Source organism: Chrysemys picta, chromosome 13 (genome assembly GCF_011386835.1).
Source record: "Chrysemys picta bellii isolate R12L10 chromosome 13, ASM1138683v2, whole genome shotgun sequence".
Classification (NCBI taxonomy): domain Eukaryota; kingdom Metazoa; phylum Chordata; order Testudines; family Emydidae; genus Chrysemys; species Chrysemys picta.
The window spans coordinates 40453179-40474960 of record NC_088803.1 but is presented as its reverse complement, the minus strand read 5'-3'; the positions used below and the strand labels follow the sequence as shown (position 1 = coordinate 40474960).

Here is a 21782-nt window from a genome sequence, read left to right as displayed (position 1 = left end):
ATACTTAAGGCCTGTTGTATCTGGTAACATTGACAAACATCTGTCACTTTACAAAAATTGTGTGTGGAAAAATGTTATGAACGGTAGTAAGAGACCTGGGTAAGTAACACCAACATTATGTTGATACAAACTCATTCATTTTTAAGATTTTTAACAAAAAGTTGTTGGTGCCCTGTGTTGGCATTTGTGAAGTGTATCACCCATCTCCAAATTAGTGAGGTAACCTTTCTGAAAACAAATGTCATCCATTGCTAAGTCTACCATGAAATCAAAGCACATTGTTCACAGCCACAGAATTCCTTTGCATCATTTGTAAATCTGAAGTTAAGTTTCTGAATAAAAGGCACATTTATAAGGATCGCCATTATTGTTGTCAAACAACACCTTCTTTCTGACACATTTGGTTTCTAATGAATTGCTGTATTCTGCATCTTCTGTTGCTATGACTGCATTCTTGTATCTCATTGCAAGCAGGGCCATCTTTGGAATTCTTGACAGTGTAGAAGGCTTTGAATGGGGATCTGCTGTATTTAGGGCAGATCAGGGCTCTGAAGTGCAGCTGAAACCCTAACAGGTAACTATGAGTATGCCTTCGGCTTTGATCTTGTTAGGTTGCTAAAGTGAAGACTTTCTTGGGTCAGAGACTTCTAAGATGCTACAGAAAGTGATTGATTTAATAGGGAGCTTTCTGAACCAGTGCCCCAGCATGGTACAAGTGGGCACTGTGCTGCTAGAGATTAATCTCTTGGCTATTACCACTTGGGGGTCACAAAGATAACTTTGATGTCCCAGTCAAATTCCAACTTGGAAAATTATTTCTCCCTCCTTAAATTCTACCTGAAAGTTGAACCCGAGAAGCTTATCAAAACTGCACCTATACCAGACTTTTTTTTCCTTAAGATTTCCCAGCATTTACCATGGGTACAGCTCCTTGGGTAGGAGCAAGGTTGGAAACCCTAGCGTAGACTGGCCCATGACCCTTTACCACTGTGTTACCTAACCTTCCTCAGAGCTGGTCTGGCTTACATGTTGGTTTTACATAATAGGGTTCAAAAAAGAACTAGATAAGTTTGTGTCAGCAATTTTCACTGATGCATAATGGCTTCGTTTCTCCACCATTAGAGCTGGGCTATAAACTGAAGAGGCTTCATAAAAGAAGTAGATAAGTTCATGGAGGACAGGTCCATCAATGGCTATGGGCCAGGATGGGCAGAGATGGTGTCCCTAGCCTCTATCTGCCAGAAGCTGGGAATGGGCAACAGGGGATGGATCACTTGATGATTACCTGTTCTGTTCATTCCCTCTGGGGCACCTGGCATTGGCCACTGTTGGAAGACAGGATACTGGGCTAGATGGACCTTTGGTCTGATCCATTATGGCCGTTCTTATGGTTAAAATGCCAGTGACTGTCTACACTAGAGCTCTGACTGCAGGAGCTGTGCTGGTGGTAACAACCCTGGTAAAATTGGAGCAAAAGCCTAGCATTGGCAGGGATAAACTCTCCTAAATCCCATTGTGCAGTGGTTGTGGTGTCCATTTTCTCAATGGCCCTGTTTGATTTCCATTGGTTCTTACATAGCTATTGCCTGCACACATACATGCATTTACACCAGGATCTGCTCTTTAATTGCATTTAAAAAATCTGACTGGAGCAGATACATCTTGAAGTTATTAATACAACTTTAAATGCCATTTTGCTTTAGTTCCAGCCAGAGCAAATTACTGTGAAGCCAAACGGCAAGGGGAGGGAGCTGAACATTTGAGCTGAATAGCTCCCTGAGAGTTAATACTTTGGAAACAAGTAGATCTTTTTCCAAAAACGTTAGCTGCAAACATTGGTCCCTCCCTTCATTTGTAATGTGGTTGTCTCCAAGGTCAGGTAAAGCCTGAATGAGAAGATGGGTTCAGTTATCAAATACTTACGCAATCATCCTCAGCTCTCATTGACCAGTGTCAAAGCAGTTTTCGCTGATGCACAGTAGCTTAGTTTCTCCACCGTTACAGCTGGGCTATAAGTTGAAGAGGCTTCGAAAAAGAAGTAGATAAGTTCATGGAGGACAGGTCCATCAATGGCTATTGGCTAGGATGGGCAGAGATGGTGTCCCTAGCCTCTATCTGCCAGAAGCTGGGAATGGGCGACAGGGGATGGATCACTTGATGATTACCTGTTCTGTTCATTCCCTCTGGGGCACCTGGCATTGGCCACTGTCAGAGGACAGGATACTGGGCTAGATGAACCTTTGGTCTTACTCAGTATGGCCGTTCTTATTCAAACTGAGATACACATTACCAGCCCTTCATCTGCTTGCCTTCTCAAGATACAAGCCTAAGCATCTGGTTTTTTGGTGGGTTTTTTGTTTACTGAGCCACATTGTTGCCTTTTAGCTAGCTCCCAATCAATGAGAGTTTACATTTCAAAAACTAGTGCCAAAACATTCCAGGCAACTTACTCAAGCTATAGACAAAAGAGCTGCTGAGCTCTTCAAGGCAATCTCAAACCTCTTGTTTGGTGCGTGTACTAATTTGGTTTCATTTTTTAATTGTGTTAAAGTCTAACTTCCCCGTAAGTTGTAGGGGATACATATTTGCCCAGCCTCCAGGACACAATATTGTCACATGAAGTTGTCATTTACGCCATTAATCTTTAGAAAAGTACCCTCCCATAAGTATCGTGGTGAGAAATGTATTATGTAGACTTCTAGGGCCAGATCCCCAGCTGGTGTAAATTGGCATAGGAACCACGCTGGTTTATACCAGCTGAGAATCTGGCCCTTATTTGTTCAAGCCAAACATGAGTCCCAAAAGACTTTGCCATTGAAGTGAGAAACTAATTTTTACAGGTCTAGCATTCACAATAAATAGCCTTCAATCGAGAGAAACATCTTGTATTTCATGTTTGAATGACAGCTCTTGCCTTTAGCAGGCTATGTTTCTTTTTGTTATTTCACCATTAGGATACCATGCAGTGATGTGATTTATAATCATTCCCACTCTTCTCTCTTTCGGGGCAGCTCCTGTTGCCATTCCAGCTTCAAAGAACATAATCCAACAAAGTGTTCAGTAAAACCAGAGCCTGAAGGAAATATCAGGTGTTAACATCCAATAAAAATCTGACACTCCTGAATAAAATAGAAGGGCAAGGTACCTCTTGTATGGTCCAGACAAGAACTAACCTAATACAGAGTTTTTATTATGATGGCAGGTAAGTACTAATTATAGAACCTGGACTTCATCATGAACTGACTTGTCAAGTTAAATTACTGTTTGAAGTATCTACAATTACATTGTGAAGGCTTTCTCCATCCTTATGTAACTGAACACATTTGCTCTCAAAAAAACATAGCAACTAAATTTGAGGTGCTGAAAGAAATACCGCACTAGAAATAACGCTTTAGGGAACATTTTATATGCTTTTGGGTAAATTAATGACTCGTTTTGAGGGTTGTTTTTTTAAACGCTGTAAATACATACCTTTTAAACATTTTCTTTCAAACACCAAGTATTTTAACGACCGTGTAAGTCAGATTTTACAGACCATGTATTTCAAGTATGGAGTTCATTAAATGTGTGACATTCTATATTAGCTCCAGGGTGTGGCCAGTGTCTGCAGTAATGAACTGTAAATTGTGTTTAGACATTAAGATCAGGTTCCCTCATCTGGTGCTGTGATTTTAAAGGGATAGCATCATCTTTTGAAACACTGATTAATAACTAAATATCTTTCATCATCATCATCATGGTTTAGTTTAATTGTCATAAGATGCATCTAGTAATTGCATCCTTGTTCCCCCCGCCATCCCCATACACCTACAGTACAGGTGTTTAATTGCTTCATTCATTGTAATTATTAATAATGAACAAAATTCAACCCTGCTGTAATTGAAACTGATATCAGTCACTTATAGGCAGTGTTGTTGTAGCCATGCCATCCATTTATAAACACCACTCCTATCATAGGATCGAATCTGACCTTACATGCAAGAATCACTTCAGAGCTGGGGTAGAACAGAACCTTTAGGAGTGCACAGTTTAGGACAGGAAGTAAAGGACAGCCTCCAGTTGAAATTGCGGCAAAATGAAGTGCTATCATTATAGTGAATGTCAATGTCTTTAGAATTCGATAGTCTTACAGTACCACTTCAAGCCATCTTTTTGTCACCTTATTTTCTAAATAAAAGGATGCCCTGTATTGTTATGTTTCTGTCTTGCCTAGACTAGCTTTCTGTGAAGCATTTGCCCTTTTCAAGCACTCCTTACAACCATTCTGCCAACACCCATCAGTTGTGATTGGCCCCAACCTTGCTAGACCTAGTTCTCAGCCTTTCTTGAGGTGATGCCTAGCAAGTAGGTCTAACTGTGTGGTAGTTTTGGGAAAGGTGTGCGAACACAACGATAAAATCATCCCATTAATTTCCATTTGTACACTACGTAGAATTTGAACCCATATCTCATAAAACAAAAGCTAGTAAAACAATTCACGATCACCTCCAATCAGTTGGGTCCCTTCAAATCACTCAATTATACAACTCTTTACATTTCCACTGAATTAATAAATAAAGATTTATTGGGGAGATCACCCACTATTTTAGATTTATAACCTTGCATGCACAATGTACAACTAATGTGTGTATAACTACTGTGTTTTAATCTGCAGATTGGGTAACTGCATGTGCAAATGTGACTAACTATCCCAGTAATTGCAATCACAAATATGGGACAGATTTCCTTCTACATCCAATGTCCACTGAATGCAGCAGGGCAAGAGCGGTTCTCAAGAAACCCGTTATGGCTCCCTGATTCTCTGCTCAGCCCCCACCCTCAGTGCAGATTAGAGCAGGTCAGGGGCTGCTCTAAACTGAGCCAGCTGGTTGTGGTTATCTAGGAGCTATACATCAGCTGGAGATAGCCAAAGCACATAGGTCTCCAGCCACTCCCAGTTGCTCCCCATCCCCTATGCTAGGGACTGCAGGGAAAGAGGTGTATGAGCCAGCTCTATTCTACTAGGGAATCCAGGGAATGCCTAGCTGGGGATGTGAGGGAGCAGAGTGGGGCCAAGAAGCTGACTTTAATGCAATTGTGTATGTACGTTGCACAGTTGTACACCTACGATCTCAAAATCTGACCCTGTGACTGTAGTTAAAATGATTTAAGCACTAAGATACATTTAGTTAGTTTAGTAGTAAAACATAGTTTTTGTTTGTTTTCTCTGCCTCTGTGAATCTGATTAATGTCCAGCCAAATTATTCCAACAGGGCAATTGCTTGATTTGGCCGTCTTGGTTCTCTGAACCATAGTTTAGATCAGTGGTTTTCAACCTGTGGTCCGCAGAGGGGTCCACAGACTATGTGTAAGATTTCTAAAGGAGTCCATACCTGCATTCGAAAATTTGTAGGAGTCCACAAATGAAAAAAAGTTGAAAAACCACTAGTTTAGACCAACGTTTTATAATCTTCAAGATAAAATACCTTTGGCAAGAAGCAAGCATCTTAATTCATGGCTTTGTTCTTAGCTCTTATTTTTTAATTAGTTTAGCTATTAAAAAGTTTAGAGTTCAATTTTATACTGCATGCATGTCTGCAAACTAAGAGCCACTAAAAAGAATCATTGCTATTAGTTTGTAACACACGGCCAATCTGAAGGGTTTAAGTGTCCCCTGAAAACAATGTTTGATGTTTAGATAAAAACCATAAATCATTCAGTGTAAACATCCTCCTTTTAGCAAGTTTACTGAATCGTACTGTACAAAACAAGTGTCAGATTTCAACTAGCTTTTATATGGATTCAATACTGAAATCCTCAGTGCTTCCTCAGGCAAAACTCCCACGAACTTCAAGTATATACATTGTGATGATATAGTACAGTACTTATTAATTCCTGACTAATGATAGTGAATAAAATTAATTTCTCCTATTGTCATTTTATTATGTTCACATCCCAGTTGATCATATTATACCATATCCCTCTATCAGTTCCCTCCTAATCAGTTATGATCAGTCAAGTAGATTATACTTTTTAGTCTATTGTGTTTTAATTTTATTCACTAAATTCATCTTCCACTTGTACCTTTCAAAAACTATGCTTTCCTCGTAATGATTTCCCTCAGTATGATAGGTTCATTCTCTTACAAGCAAAAGGTCTCCTCCAAATGCTTATATTCACTCCAGTGCTGTGCCACATATACTCTTATAGGTCTTGTGAAAGCGACAATTCCTTTTTCTCAATTGTTATCCTGTGTAGCACTTTCTCTGGACTTTTCCATCTCTAATTTCTCAGGTTTTGTTGAGTAATCTGGTTTGTCCTTCTGTTCGTGAAGGATTGTTCCCTACACCATTATTTCTAGTGGTTGGTCCAGTTTAGTTTTGAATGTCTCAGTTAAATAGAGGCTCCCATGACTTCCCATGGGAGATTGTGGAATAATCTAGCATATTACACTGAAAGGAAGAATTTCCTTGTTTCAAAAGCCTCTATTTCAGGGTCAATGTGGCATCTTTCACAACTGATCCGTAAAATGTTGATGTAGTTCTAGATTAAACAGGAGTACTTGTGGCACCTTAGAGACTAACAAATTTATTAGAGCATAAGCTTTCGTGGGCTACAACCCACTTCTTCGTGGGTTGTAGCCCACGAAAGCTTATGCTCTAATAAATTTGTTAGTCTCTAAGGTGCCACAAGTACTCCTGTTTTTTTTTTTTTTTTTTGAGGATACAGACTAACACGGCTGCTACCCTGAAACCTGTAGTTCTAGATTGTGATTTTGGTGATAGATATTCTGGTGTAATCAACACTAACAAGCATTCAGTACAGTGTGAGGGATGGCTGCCAAAATACGTGCTCTGTGTCTGTTTGTGTCCCTCATATTAAAACGATTCAGGTACTTGTGGGTGCCGCTGAAACATCTGATTCTCTCACACAAACACTGTTAGCCATTGATCTAATTAATGAAGTGCATTTGCACTTTCTGACATCCAGTAGCCTTAACTGTTGGGGGTTGCAGTTTTTGCAACCTGTTTATTTTGGCTTTTGCTTCTAAATATGGGGGCAGATTTTCAAAAAATTGAGATACAATTATATGCCTAATTTTCATGAGCTGTTACTGCAGCTGCACGTGCAAATCTGGCAATTGCATGCACAAATGAGAAGGCATTCAACAATAAAGGTAACTGTGTGTGCAGATTGTATGCACAGTCATGAGGCTGTTCTGACATAGCTGTGACAGCAGAAGTTCCTAGTGTGAAAGCAGCTATACTGGCAAAACTACTCTTGTACTGATATACAATAGCTTGTTTCACTCATGGCGGGTGGTTTTACTATACAGGTACAAATCAGCTTTGCCAGTCTAGCTGCTTTCATATGAAGAGTGCCTTGCCAGTATGGTATATCAGTATTCCTATACCAGTAAAGTTCTCCTAGTGTAAACCTGGCCTTCATGTACAAATCAGTGCTTAGACACTACTAGGTACTTTAGAAATGCCTTAACCAATTTCAATTTACTATCTGTGCTGCATTGCATGTGATGGCAGGTTCAGTGAGGATTATTTACTTTGGAAGGATGATGATCTTTTGTCAGAAATACCTATTGTTACTGTGAGCCTGAAATACTTTTACAAATGGAAAACAGAGACGTCTCCATGAAGACTATTATGATAAACCCAGAGCAGTTGCCGCAGTGGCTTGAGAGCACATCCTCAGGAAGCCATGATGTCTTGGAGAGCATGAGAAAAAAATGGCCTTTCGTTTGTATTGCAAATGTAATGATGCAGATCTCGCTGGTTTCTACTGTGGAGGCTTTCCCATTGAGCAGTTTTGTAAATTCAACCCTGTTTACTTAGCACATTCATTGGCGGGGGGAAAGAGGGGGAAGAACAGGACAGGGTATAACAAGCCTTAGTCACAAATCTCCCTGTCCTCAGTGCAAGGCCTTTCACTTTGCCTTCTCTAGCACAAATACACAGTAACATGCATATTTAAAACAAATAAAAAACCTCTACAACCTTACCAGAACAGACACTCCGCTACAGGCTTCTCTGCCAGGGGGAGGACGAGAGAACAAACAGCAGCTGACAGGTATTAGTCACATTGCGGAACGCACTACTGGAAGGCCCTCAGACCCTAGGTGGATGAGTGTGGTATAAGAACCTATAGAAAACAGAAAAGAAAATTCCTTACCCAGAAAATAACTGCAAGCAACAATGATCTATACACACAAAGCCTCTAGAGAATAAGATCAAAACATAAATAGATCGTGCAGAATAACATGTACAGTGGAACCCTCTTACAGGGACATAAATTTCACACTCTAGGGGTACATCTACACATGCTCATGTACTCCTGGCACATAGCTCAAGGGAATGGACTTTGTGTGGGGAACCAATGTCAGGCTTGTGGGCTGGAATCTTCACCCACTCCCCAGGCATTGAGCAAGGCAGCCCCACAGCCTCTTTGTAGCTGTTATTCCAGTCTCTGGAGTCACTCGGGCTAAGACTCACTTGGACAACAAGTGCAACATTTATGGCACTGGATCTACCTAAATACAGTCCTAATGGTCAAACCCATCCTTCCCACAGTCTTTCTATGTGCTGAGCTGTACGGAACTTGTGTTGAGCCAAGCTCTGTAGGACGCAGAGTCCCCTTGGGTACCTGCTCCACCATCATCCATCCACTGCATTGACAGCTTCCTTAGTTGCTGCTCAGAGGGCTAAATTTTGCCCTGTAGCCACAGTTGCAAGCTGTATATCACTGCACATTGAAATTATTAGTCTCTTCTGTTTTATGTAGGTCCTTATTCCCTGATATCTGAGTGCCTGTCATTCTACTTTACATGTTGTTTCACTGTGTCTGAAACATGCTCTGCTCTAACTGGGGTGGTGGCAGAGATGAGATGAGACTGTTGCTGTGAGAGCCATCTCCTCTGCAGTTGCTGATCTCTAAAATATCCTTCTTGGACCCTTCTGCCTCTTTTCTGGCTTATTTCAGACTATACCTGAAAGCTTCTTTCTCCCTTGCCTATGCTGTAACTTTTTCATTGTTCTCCTTCTCTGCTTAACTTTCCAACAGGAGTTTCAAGATACAACTTGTAGGGAAGATGTATGATGTTGTGTTGATTATAATATGGGCTATTACTTGTAAGGCAGGGTGATTTTACACAGCAGTTTATCCCTTAATAGCTAAGATTGATTTCAATGCAGTTATGAGAGGAGAGTTGCCCTGCTCTCCCAAGAGTGCCTTCTAGTTACATTTCATTGGCTGAAAATATTAATCCCAATTGAAATTAAGGAACAAATTCTGCTCAGGATAATTAGTGATAAATAATGTAGTAACACAGCCACAACTGAGCAGCTGCAGCCAAGGTTTTCACAAACATTGGTGATTGAGTGCTTCAGTTTAGGGAAGCCCAAATTCAGATGCTTCAAGGGTCTTGTCTTTAAAGCACTCTGCAAATCAGGCCACTCTAAGGTGTCCTCTACAATCACGAGTCACTTTTCAAAATTCTGTCCTAGGTTTGCAGATCTCTGGGGATGAACCATGTTAAGATGGGAGAAGTGGAGGGGAAAGAAAATGGTCTTGAAGGTGCTGCTCAAAAGAAGAGGGAATATTCTAATGAAGAGGAATAAATAGTTATTGTCTCCTTTCCTACAAAAATAGAATCCCTTAGTGATCCCAAAATTAGAAAGCAAAGGAAAGAGGGAGGTATTTGGCCTTCCTTTGAAAAGGAAGTTGAAAGTAACTATAAATATAAAAATCTCTCGTTTCTAGGGAAAGTCTCTACCCCCACTTCGAGTTTGTACAGTTATATAACATCTGAACTATCCTCCCCTTCTCCACAGTCACTCACAAATCTCTAGTAGCAGAAGCCAGATGGAGAAAAGGTTCCATCAGGAAAGTTTAACTCAGCTGTGGAGTTGGAGCCAATGGAGGACACAATTCTCTCGCTGAACTCTCCAAAAGCCTTGGAAATCTTACAGTTGTGTCAGATGCTGGTGTGGGGAATGCTAGCATTACAGAGACCGCCCGCCAGGCCCACTCTTCTGCCTTTTTTTTTTTTTTTTCACTGAGTTTAATTTTGGTAGCAGGATTCAGCATTTTTAAGTTGGAAAAAACTGGTACAAGGAGATATTTTAGGAAAACTCCGTCTTGTGAACAAGCTGGAGCCCATCAAACTGAGCTATTAAAAGAAAGACATTTGTATTTTTAGACTGTCCAGCCTGGGGAAGCCAACCTATGTGCCATAACCACTGAGCTGTGACTGCTCCCCAGATTATTATGCAGTGTGTGGTCAAGGATGAGGTGAAGCTTTCCACCGGGGCAGCAGCCCATTCTCCATTCACTCTGGGATACCCTCTGGCAGGCCTGCCCTCATACACCCCAGCTGTTCCTCTCTCTCTGGTCACATGTACTCCACTGCTCCCCTCTGATCCCCTTTTCACCCCCTCCTCCAGCTGGTCACTTTAATCAACCTCTTACCCTCACCTCAGTACTAATGATAGACACTCACCTCCTCTCTGTTGAGATGTCTCATTGTTAGTAATGGTGGGATCCAGCCCAAAGTGCTATGAAGAGAGTTGGGGTCTGGGTTTAAGGCAGTCGCATTGCCCTTCTTGGAAGACAGAGCACAGTTATTATCAGCTCGCATACAAAGAAATAAAAATCAACGCACACAAACAAAAAGGGCCAACACTCCAGCATTTAATTCAAGGGGCAATGAATGTGGTAAGTGGATCAAGCACTGACCTCACTTGGAAAACAAGAGATTGTCTTGAAGCTTCGTGTTAAGGATTCTAAGAAAAACACAATTAAAAACAAATCCATCAAAAGGAGCAGAAAATTATCTTAGGGCAAATGGGGTCAATAGGGAAGTATATGTGATTCTGAGTCAAGTATTTGTTACTAGGGGTACTTCGATGGTCGCATAGGCCCTGCCCAAATGATGAAGTTGATACTACCATTTTTGAAAAGGATTTGTGCTCAAAAAATAGTTTTACTTCATTCTGTCTAGAATTATTGAGTTGGTGTGGGACAAGGGACCCACAACAAATGCCGTTTGTTGCCGGGATGGCGTTTTATTTCTTCCTGGCTTCCCTGAGAACAGTGTTTCCCCCCTCCTCTTTCAGTCCTTTATTAAAACAGTGACCGTGTCAGTGGCTCGGTTCATAGTTGCATTCAGGGCACTGAGTAAGTGACTTGAAACTGAGCAAATGACAAGCAGAAAAAGCGAAATGAATGTGTGGAGAATTAAAGGAATCAATGGGAAGTCCCCGGGTCTTCGGTGTGGGGACACAGCCTTAATTCTGAAGCAGCTGTAGAACATCCAGTACTAACCTTCTGAATCTAAAAAGTTGGTGCACCTTAATTGAATGAAGTTAAGATGGATTCCCCGATGGTGGACCAGACTCTCATGCTCACTGCTAAGTGCTTTGAGAGTTCAGTGGAAGTCGCACGGTTACATAACAGACATTAATGGGGCTGAGGAAGGTACAATGTATTTCCGCCTGTGCGGGTCCAAAAATGACAAAGGCTAGGAAAGTGAGGTGCGCTTGTTTCCCTGGCCTGCCGGCAGTTGCTAGCCTGCAAGACAACAAACCAGAGCAGCAGAAAGTTTGATTGTGACACCTCCTTCGAGTCCATGTGGGACTGAGAGAGTGAAAAATGGAAATGTCCCGCCGATGCCAGCCAGCCCTCCAGGCTAGTGAAGTCCAAGTCCATCTGCAAAGAAAGTGACTCACTCTCTATTGCTACCCACGATTCTATCTGACCTCGGCAGCAACTTGTATTTAATGTAAATTTCACTGCTTGATTGGATTAGAGACAAACACCGGGAGAGCAACGTGCAAATTAAGCACTTTTGATTTCTGAACTCTTGATCTCTTATGGAAAAAAATTGCCATCTGAGTGTAGGCTCTAATTCCCATTAAAGAACCAAGGGAAGCCTGTTAACAAAACAGTGAAAACTATACATTGTAAGCCACCACCAAGGTCATGACATCTTGGGCTTTATTTTCCTGTTTTCTTTGACTTTATTTTCCTGTTTATACATAGTCCGTGTAAACACACAGGGTTGTCTTGGTTTCAGAAGCTTCCTTGGCTATTTCATTCTTGCTAAGATCCACGTGTATCAATGGAAAGCCATGGGCCTGCTCCCCCCTCCCCCGCCCACCCACCCACCCACACACACAAACACACACACAGAGATCTAAAAATAGAGACAGAGAGAGATTTGTGAAATGACACTAGCCATATTTATTGACTGAAGGATCGAGTCAGTGCCAATGAGGAGCTAAAGCCGGTGCCAATAACAAGATGGATATTATTAGGGCGCTGGCAAATTTCAAAGACTTTAAATCAGCGACGGGGATCTGAGTTTTCTGAATGTTTTTATGCAAAGGTAAAAAAACAGCAGCTTGAGCTTCTCTGCTGGGACGAGAGAAAGCTGCACAGAAGCCCCGTTGCTTTGAAAGCTTTTGCAGTGCCTGCAAGTTTTGGTTAAAAACACACACACTGGGATTTGTAACATCATCCATATTTCTCTCGCGCTCGGTAACTTTCGGCTCAACAATTAAGTGCTTGTGCTGCAGACTGAGAAAAGCCACAGAGCTGCCTTGGCCCGGAGCTGGGAGACGTCATGGATTCCTGAGTGTGAAGTTTGCAGGAAAGCCCTCAGTTTGGGAGATGGAGGCGATCCAGGGGTTTCCATGGCACTGGGATAAACAGGAGGAAACAGTGAGGGAATCCCGTTATTTTACAGCATTCAAAGACTATAAACACTCGGAGCAGGGAAGGAAGTGGCCTTTCCCTCTCTAGTAACCCACATCTCAGAGCAGAGAACTGACTTCACTTCAGGAACACACTCAGCCCGGTTCGGATCCCTCTTTGCACCCCCAAAGCCACCAAGGGGAGGCGAGCAACGGGGAGTGCCTCTCTTCGGGCAGCCTGGGTTGAATATGGTTAAAGAAGATTTTTTTTTCCCCACTGCCACTGAGTAATTAAAAAAAAATCCTAATGCAGAGAGAAGCTGCCTGCAGGCTGGTACATTACCACCACATCATGAGGTCTATGGATCAAGGTAGAGTCCTCCCAATTCTATGCTCTCTCGCGCGCGCTCTCTATATTCCTTCAAATATTTCTTTGTAGATCTTTCCTAAGGGCTAGCTGCAATGTTCAGTGTTTGTGTGTTTCTGCTTCAAGAAGCACAACTAAAGGATCTCTAGGTAGGAAGTTTTCCACTGCTAGAACCTCGCCTGGGGAAGGTACAGAAACTTTCAGGCTTGGTTTCAAGCGCTCCGGACGGGCGATCAAAATTTGTCTGAACGAATCTCCTTTCAAACTCAGCCAGAGGGATTTTCATCATCAGGAGTCTTGCTTACTAACCCCTTGCGTGATTAACCCTTACTTTACCTTTGACAGGCTGGGGGTTCCATGGGTTACCTGCAATTTTTGAAAGAAACAAAATAGTACTTGGGCTGGCTCATGTTTGACGTTGCTTTAATAGCCAATGACCAAGCGGACAGGTTATCCTTCGTTTGGATTTCCTCCCCCCTTCATTTTTCTATATTCCTCCTCTCGGTTTCCAGGGTGATGCGCGCCGTGTTATCATTTGGTTTAAGTATCGTGTATGCCCAACCTAGAATGTACCTTAAAGCTGATTGAACGCACTTGGCTCCGCTTATGTCCCGGTGGTGCAGGAGCAGACTCTAGGCGATTGGGAGTCGCGATCGCCTCTGAGCTGCCCGGTCCCTGGGACCTTTTTGTTAACGAGCGGCGCGTGCTCCCGCAGGGAGGCTTTAAAAACCACAAGCCCACCTCGGAGCCGGGGAAAGCGGCGCGGTGGAGGGTCCCCGGGGGAGCGCAGGAAGGGTTAAGTGAGCCGCGTGGGGGAGGAGTCTGCTTGGTGTCATAAATCTGGGCTGAAGGTGGGGTTTGCGCTCGGCGTGGCCGGGCTGTGGGAGAAGAAATTGCAATTTCACTGCGCCCCAGCTGAGATTATTCCCTCGCTTCACAAAATAGCCCGGAGGTTTTGAACGTGCCAAGCTCCGCTGGGGCTCGGAGGCGTGTGACCGCCTGGCCGTGGCTGTGTAGACGGCAGAAGGGTTGAATCCGCGTCCCAAGGGGAACCGCAGGGCTAGGCTGTCATTATCCGTGCGGGCTATAGGAGAGGGGGCGGGGACGGGTCGATAGGCACAGACGCTGGCGTGGCTTTAGCAGCTGTTTAGAAGACACCGAGCTCTCTAGAAAAGATGATCCCTTCTTTTTGCAAGTACTAGCCACCTGATTCAATACAAAGCTCGGGCAGAGGCTGTTACAAGGGCTAGTCTCCATGGTGATTCTCCTGTGTACGTGTGTATGGGAGAGCGAAGGTGGGTGTGGTATCGGTGTGAGTAATGTAATCCGGATTAGACTAGCAACCCTTGCATGCGGAGCGGTAGCCGCTGAAGCTGCAAAGTGTTGGCAGACAACCAGCGGAGAGGCGCAGACCCTCTGTGAAGGGCTCGGTCTAGGAAAGTTATCTGCTGCCTCGCACCAGGAAGGACCCAGATCTGGAAATGAAGCATGTTCGTTTCCCAGAGACTCTGGGCCCGATCGTGACTTGTCGCGATAACCGCATTCGTGCGGGCCAAGGAACTAGCTGCTCAATAGAAACTAGCGCCAGGGGGTTTATCTAGTCTGAACGCCACAACATCCACCCAGTTCCCTGCTGTGGCAGTGCCTCAAACCCCCTCTCAAGCCGCGGCCCGCTTGCTGCAAAATCTCGAGCGCTGGGCAGAGGCCGAACGGCGGACAGGGTTGTATTTGGGTGACTCCTTTCTGCGCTCGGCTTTGCAAAGCAGCCGCCAGCACACACGGGCCGAGGGCGAGTCTCCGGAGGAAAGCCGAGCGTAGGCGCCCACCGCTGAAACCTGCGCCCAGGGGGCAGGAATCGGGCTCGAGCGCGGAGTTAGCGGCTCGGTTTAGATGGCCCTGGGTGCTGGTGACGAAACGAGCTCGCAGGGGGAGGGGAAGGGGGAAGGGGGCTCTTTGCCATTGACTAGATCCACGCGCAAGTCCCGCCCTTCTGGGACGGTGCGGATCAGTCCTTCGGAGCCGCCTCGCTCCTCCTCCCGGAGAGGCGCTGGCGGCGGGGCGAGGGGGGTACCTGCCCCAGCGGCCGGGGAGCGACGCTTGCTCAGCGCGTGCGGCGGCGAGGTGCAGGGCCGGGGAGCCTGAGCTGGGAGCGCGGCTCTGAAGTCACAGCAGAGGGCGAGCCCCTCCCCCGCTGCCTTTCAAAGGCGGGGAGGGAGTCGGGGGGTTGAAGCGGGAGAAGTAGACCTGCTAGATGACTGGTTTCAGAGTAGCAGCCGTGTTAGTCTGTATCCGCAAAAAGAACAGGAGTACTTGTGGCACCTTAGAGTCTAACAAATTTATTTGAGCATAAGCTTTCCTGGGCTACATCCCACTTCTTCGGATGCCGGATGGAGGCCAGCAAACCGCTCTGGTCCCCCTTCTCAAAGGCAAACATGGTGCCGCTTAGATGCTCTGATGCCGATGTATTTTTTTTACATGATCACGATTATGCTTTCGTCTGTTCCCAGCCTGAGAGCAGGAAGCACGGCCAACTCGAAGGACTGGTATGGGAACGCCAGCAGAAGCGGTGCCAGCTGGGGGCACGGCATCAAAGGGCTTTCTTTGGAGGCTTATTGGTGGTGCCTGTTTTTTGTTTTGTTTTCCTTCAGCAGATGTGATGGCCCAGCAGACACCTGCTAAAACACATACACCCTAGGGCTCTGAGCCAAAATTCATTGGAGTCAGTGCAAAGACTCCTATTGACTTCACTGGGCTTTGGAGCAAGCCCTCACCGCCCCCTTTCTGACTGTACCCATAACCCACACTTTCTCCAGCCATAAGTACCTACAGGGCCCTTCCCCTTCTCCTATGCAGTCCTATTACCCTTACTTCACCCCCCAAATATATCTTCCCCCTCTCCTTTTCTCCATTTGCTTTCCTAGCCTTTTCACCCCCAACATGCTAATATGCTGTAAATATAAAATAACAGGGGCAAATGGAAGGTTTCTTCTTGCTCCTTTGTCTGTTGGCCGGTCACGTTGCCTCCTGCTTTGGGAAATCAGCTCCTGTGTCCACGTATCTAACAGCCATATGAAGCACTTGGATGGCCGCTAGCAACTTGCCTTGTATTTGTATGCATCTCTTGTAAATTCTCAAGGCTGTCAAAAATCCCAGAGGAAATTCTCTTCTCTCTTCCCCTCAGCTTTGAGCTGGATGTTGTCCATGGAAAACCAGCAACCCACTGAGGGGAAATAAAAACTTGGGGTTTTCAGATTAAACATGGGAAACTCAGTAAACAAAGCAGCAATATAGTGTATTTACACTTCTTACCCTCAGCGGCTCAAGGAGGGATAAATCTTGGGGCCAACCCCTGCACTCGTCATGCAGACAAAACTCTCACTGAAGCCACTCCCAGTACTGGGGCAGGAGTAGGTGGGAGGAGAGAAGAAGGGAGGCTGCAGTTTGGTTGATTCATCCCTGATGTCATAATTCTGCTCTCCATCAACTCCATAGAGTAGTAGCCCAAAGGGAGAAGAGCAGCACTAAGTCACAGTAATAACATGTTTCAGAGGGGTAGCTGTGTTAGCCTGTATCAGCAAAAACAACAGTCCTTGTGGCACCTTAGAGACTAATGCATTTATTTGGGCATAAGCGTTCATGGGCTAAAACCCACTTCATCAGATGCATCTGATGAAGTGGGTTTTAGCCCACGAAAACTTATGCCCAAATAAATTTGTTAGTAATAACATGGTGCAAAGTATAAGGAATTTGTGGTGTATAAGTCTTTCTATCATGTTACCATAATGCCACAAAATAAGAGTTTGTAAAAGCTAGGTCTGGGTGCAGCCCCCTGTTTGTTCACAGAGCAGGTACAGCATGGGCAATGAAAGTTTTACCTCATTCTTGAACCAGCTCTATGGTGAGAAGATACTTCAGCATCCTTGCTCTTTTGATCCGTGCTTGGCTGGTGTTGTGAATGGTAACAAGGATGCCAATCATGGTAGTGGTTTTTCATGAGCAGCCATCAATGCAGTAGGGGTTGGTCAGAGATTACCAAGCCTATTTCACAGACAGGCCAAACAACCATAAAATGTTAAGGACTTTCAGTCACTGGGCTGAATTCAAGCCAGTGATCATTCCAAACTTCCCAAAAAAACATCCTTACAAAGCACTGGTTGGTAGTTTGAAATGGGATTCACCCTTCTTTCTGTGGTTATGCCCTGAGGAGAAGGGCTGCCAGGAGACTGACCTGGAGCTGAAAGTCCTCAAATAGTCATTCATTTTCAAAGTCTTTCCTATAGCAAAGAAATCCCATTCACAGATGTGGACGTGAAGCTGCCATAACCAGAAGGTTCTTTTTATAAGCTTCACTCTTGGGATAGGCCAGGGATAATAATGTCTTAGAGCTTCTTTTTCACTATTGGTTTTTTTTTTTTTTTTTTTTTTTTTTACTATATGTACATTCCATTGGTTTGCAGAGCAGACTGTAGAATTTAATGGGAACACGGACGTTATGAGCAATTTTTCCATTGACTTTTCTTGCCAAACCACTTTGAGTCTGAAATTGGGGGGTAATATCTGACTCAAGCTGACCCCAAAAATGAATGCTTGTGCTTGTTTTAAAAGAACATACTAGGAATAACATTCTTTCCCCCTTTTCTTTACTTTACTGAAAAACAAACAAACCCCAAACTAGTCATTTGGAGTCAGGACCCAATGAGCTCACTTTTAAGAGCTTGGATAAAATCCACTTGTAACTTTTAGGCTCCTTATGCATGCCACAGACACCACTGGAACTACCAGTTTTGTTTTGTTTTTGTTTTAAGATTAATAGTATTTCCTCCATTTTTAACTTTGATATGTAAGTGCCGTATCTTTTATATGGTCCTTCTCTACCTTTAATTTTGTTTGTTTGTTTGTTTTAAAGAAAAAGGTTCATATGTATATTGCTGGTCCAGTATTTTTTTTCCTCCTCCAATAAATATAAACTAAAGCTAACCTGTCCTACATAAAAAATAATATAGTCAAAACCTCTTTCAGAAAATTGTCTAAAATTTGCTCGAGCTTGGTATATATTTTGATCAGTTGCATTTTTCTGTGAAGACACATGCTTTCATACAACCCATGATAGTGTGTAGAGTTCTGGCCTAACTGGCAGAATTCAATTTTTATTTTTTAAATAATTTTGATGGTTAATATCAGTGTTTATTTTTAAGCTTTTTATTTTTATCAATTTAAATTTTCATGGTTTGGGGAAATTATGGTGCAGGTCAAACACTGGGGGGGGGGGGTGTCAGAGTGGGACGGGATCCCTGGGGTGCAACCTGGAACTCTGGGACCGCTGTGCCCCCTTAACTCTCCAGCCTGGGCTGTCTCTCACAATGCTTTGCTGCTAGTGACAAGCAGCAAACCCCTCCAGGCGCTGTTATCACTCAGCGCAACAGCATGTGGAACCCCATGCCCAGCTAGATTGCATGAATGCTCCCAGAGCCACCCATGAATCACACAGAGAAAGGCACCAGCCATATCCCCCCAGCCTTGTACTTCAGGAATATACCATCTTGCACTGTTTAAGACCCCTTCTTGAGCAATACAAGTTTCATTAATGGAAAGTGGACATACACTAGCCACAATTGCCAACTTTCACCCCGACTTTCACAATAAGCCAAAAATCAAGCTAATCCTATTTCAAAATAAGGCCAAAACAATCCAGTCCCTAAGAACCCCAACACTCTATGTGACTAGATCCCTCCAGTGTGCAGTCTGGGACTGTGGGGGCCTGCTGTGCACCCCTGATTCTCTCCCCCATATGCCCCTGCTTGCCAGGAGCTGATCAAAAAAAAAAAAAAAAGAAGCAACAAGCTACAAGCAAAAACTAGCTAACAAGCAACTCACAAGCCAATTAAGCCAAAACCAAGTCCAATTTCTGCATTTTTTCCACGGGTTTGGCATGTCTGATACCAGTCTTTGTGAACCTGAGAGATTTACCAAGCACTTCAGGCAAACTCACTGGTAAAGATAAATAGTAAAATGAGTTTATTGATTACAAAAGATAGATAGTAAGTGATAAGCAAAAAGTCAGAATGGTTACCAAAAGAAAAGAAAATATAAGCACGCAGTCTCAACCTTAACTCTTATCACACTAGACAGATTTAGATTAAGCAATGTTCTCACCCCATTGGATCTTAATATACAGGTTTGTCTCTTAAACCCAGGCCAGTCTCCTCTGTTGAAATCATCAGTCTTCTCAGTGTCCTTGTTGCTTGCAGCCTAGGTAGGCAGAGGAGAAGAGGCCAAGCGTCTGGCCACTGTGTTCTGTTTTATACCCTTAGTCCATGTGCTGGAGAATACAAGTCTAGGCAAGTCTGGTGGGCATTGCTGAGTCACCAGGCAAGGTTGAGTGCTTCCCCTGGTATAGCCTTGTGGAAGTGAGTCATTGAATTGTAACTTCCTTGCTGGACAATGGCTGTTGATGGTTGTTTAACACCCGCCCAGGCATTGGTTATCCCCCTGGTTATTGTCTTTGGGGAGTTAGTATCTGGGCACTTCCCAAACCCACAGCATATTTTAGTGACAATCATACAACAAAATTCTCATAACTTCATATGCATTAATGAAATACATATTTAGATGCAATAGTGGGTTTCAGTGGATCATAACCTTTCCAACGATACCCCACATGGCTCCCCTGAGGTATAGTGTCACACAGACAATAATTATTTAATGACCACATAATGCTGCCCGCAGTGACTCAAGAGCATGAGAACCAACCTCAGGACAGACTGTTAGGAACAAGGGCACAAACCCAAAATTGGTTGTGAGGTCTATACTTAGATTTCACCAACCAATTGTCAAGTGTAAACTCCTCAAGCACTATAACAATCTGAACACGGGGTCATAGACAGTCCCCTTGGGTACTCTGAGTTATGTCACCATCCAGGTAAGCATGCCTTTGTGATAGCTGGTCCCTTACACCAAGAATCACAGCAATATTCAGGTTACTCCCAGTCCCAAAGGACCAGTCACTTACCACGTATCAATTGCACTTTAGATCTCATTCCAAAGACAACACTTGTAGCCGATCCTATAATAAGCTCTCAAATAATTTATTAACTAAGAAAAGGAAATGAGAGTTATTTACAAGGTTGAAGCAGGTAAACATAGATACACAAACGTGTTACAATCTTAAGTTTCAAAAGATAATAGAAGCTTCTATAATCAGCAATCACTATATGTCCTCGAGAGCTAATCCAGGCTGAGCAGCTGGGGATCTCTTGCTTATGCCTAGGCACACCTTGCTCCCCAGAGTCCAAGCAGTATAGAGATAATCAATTCCTCCTTGTTAGGGGGTTTTATTCTCTTCATCCCACAAGCTTTCGGTTGCAAAGCTCATCTGATGGGACAAGTCCCTTGCATGACTCATCTTCATGGGGCGGAAGCAGAATAACACCAAAATTATTGTGTCCATTTATCGATGGCACATAGGAAAATTCCAGTTGCAACGTTCCACAATTGTCCATCTGGTATCAATGGACCTTTCTTTTTGGGAAGGGAGTAACACCTCCTATTGGAGATCAGCACTTCACACTAGTTAATATCTCTCTCGTGTCTGGTGATTTACACAGTCAGAGAGACTCCCAGTACAACTGCTCAAATATTACCTTATAGTATGAGATACAGATGTTATGAGTGAGATTAATGTAGGCAGCAACTCACAAGCAGTCAATAAAGTCTAATGTCTAAACCCTAAACACATTCTTATAATTGTAATACCTATTTTAACAATACTAACACAGAGATGAGCCAAACTGATGCCAGGTGTGTATTTGTCAGTGTTCTGTTGAGACATGGGGATGTTGGCACAAGCTGGCACCTGGTCTAGCATCACAGATAGTAGATGCTGAGATTCAGAAAGTTAAAGCTTTATAACTGTTAAAATACAATTTGTCAACATCACATGTCAAAATATACAAAGTAAACATTCTTAAATCAAACTCTTATAAGTTCTCAAGTAGCATTTTTCTTATTTTGCGTACCGGAACATTTTGATTATTATCAATGGGAATATTTTTGTCAGTTTGTGTGTATGGTGAAATTGATGTTTACTGACGTTTACTGATTTAAAAAAACCCTAATCCTTCCAAGCCCAGATAGGAGGTGAAAATTGAACATGATGTCACAGTGAATAATAAACTTATATCTGCATAAGGATTTCAAATTGAAAAATATTTTCATTATCATTTTAATATCAGTTTGTATGACATTAGAAAATCTGTTTTTACTGCTATTTCTTCCCTTTATTTCTGGACTCCTGGTCCTGTTGTACACAGGTAGTTGAGTACCAAATACTGTTTCAAGTTTATTAGAGTAAAGCCCTTCCAAAGTCAAGCACTGATTGAGCTATGTGGAAAATTCACCAGTTCCCCAAAATGGCAGTATGCATCACAGTGTATTTCCAGTATTTCCTCCGTGTAGAGGTTTCTATAGGCATAAATGGCTACAATTTCTATTAATGCTGAAAGGACAGATCCTGCTTTAAGATCTTGATGCACCTCTCCGGCTCATGAAAATGTCTTTCACAAAAAATATGAGGCAACTCTAAGTCATGGGTTCTCAGTCTGAGAGTTATGAACCCCAGTGGGATCATGACTAGGTGTCAGGGATCATGATCAACCTGCTCTTCCAATGTTGGTAAATGAGATTGAGTCCCAACTAAGTTAGTGGAAGATCCTCATATTGACAAGGTGGTC

General features: G+C 43.3%; 1 protein-coding gene and 1 long non-coding RNA gene across 5 annotated transcripts in view; one reads left to right on the top strand and one right to left on the bottom strand.

Moving 5' to 3' along the window:
* Positions 1-12553: 12553 nt before the first annotated feature.
* Positions 12554-19673, bottom strand: LOC122174495 (uncharacterized). 2 transcript variants are annotated; one of them, XR_010592283.1, is made up of 4 exons: positions 19207-19673; positions 16929-17091; positions 13627-16273; positions 12554-12692 (listed from the first exon to the last, which is right to left on the bottom strand). It is a non-coding gene; the product is annotated as an uncharacterized LOC122174495 (long non-coding RNA). The 2 variants fall into 2 exon arrangements; XR_006176400.2 differs by having other exon boundaries at positions 13627-17091.
* Positions 12688-21782, top strand: part of NFATC2 (nuclear factor of activated T cells 2) — a 134942-nt gene continuing 125847 nt past the window's right edge. For all 3 annotated transcript variants that reach the window (XM_065566006.1, XM_065566005.1, XM_065566004.1), the window contains exon 1: positions 12688-13057. Coding sequence is in view for 2 of the 3 variants with exons in the window: in XM_065566005.1 (XP_065422077.1) it covers positions 12994-13057 (64 nt within the window). In the remaining variant the exon portion in view is untranslated. The remainder of the gene's footprint in view (positions 13058-21782) is intronic.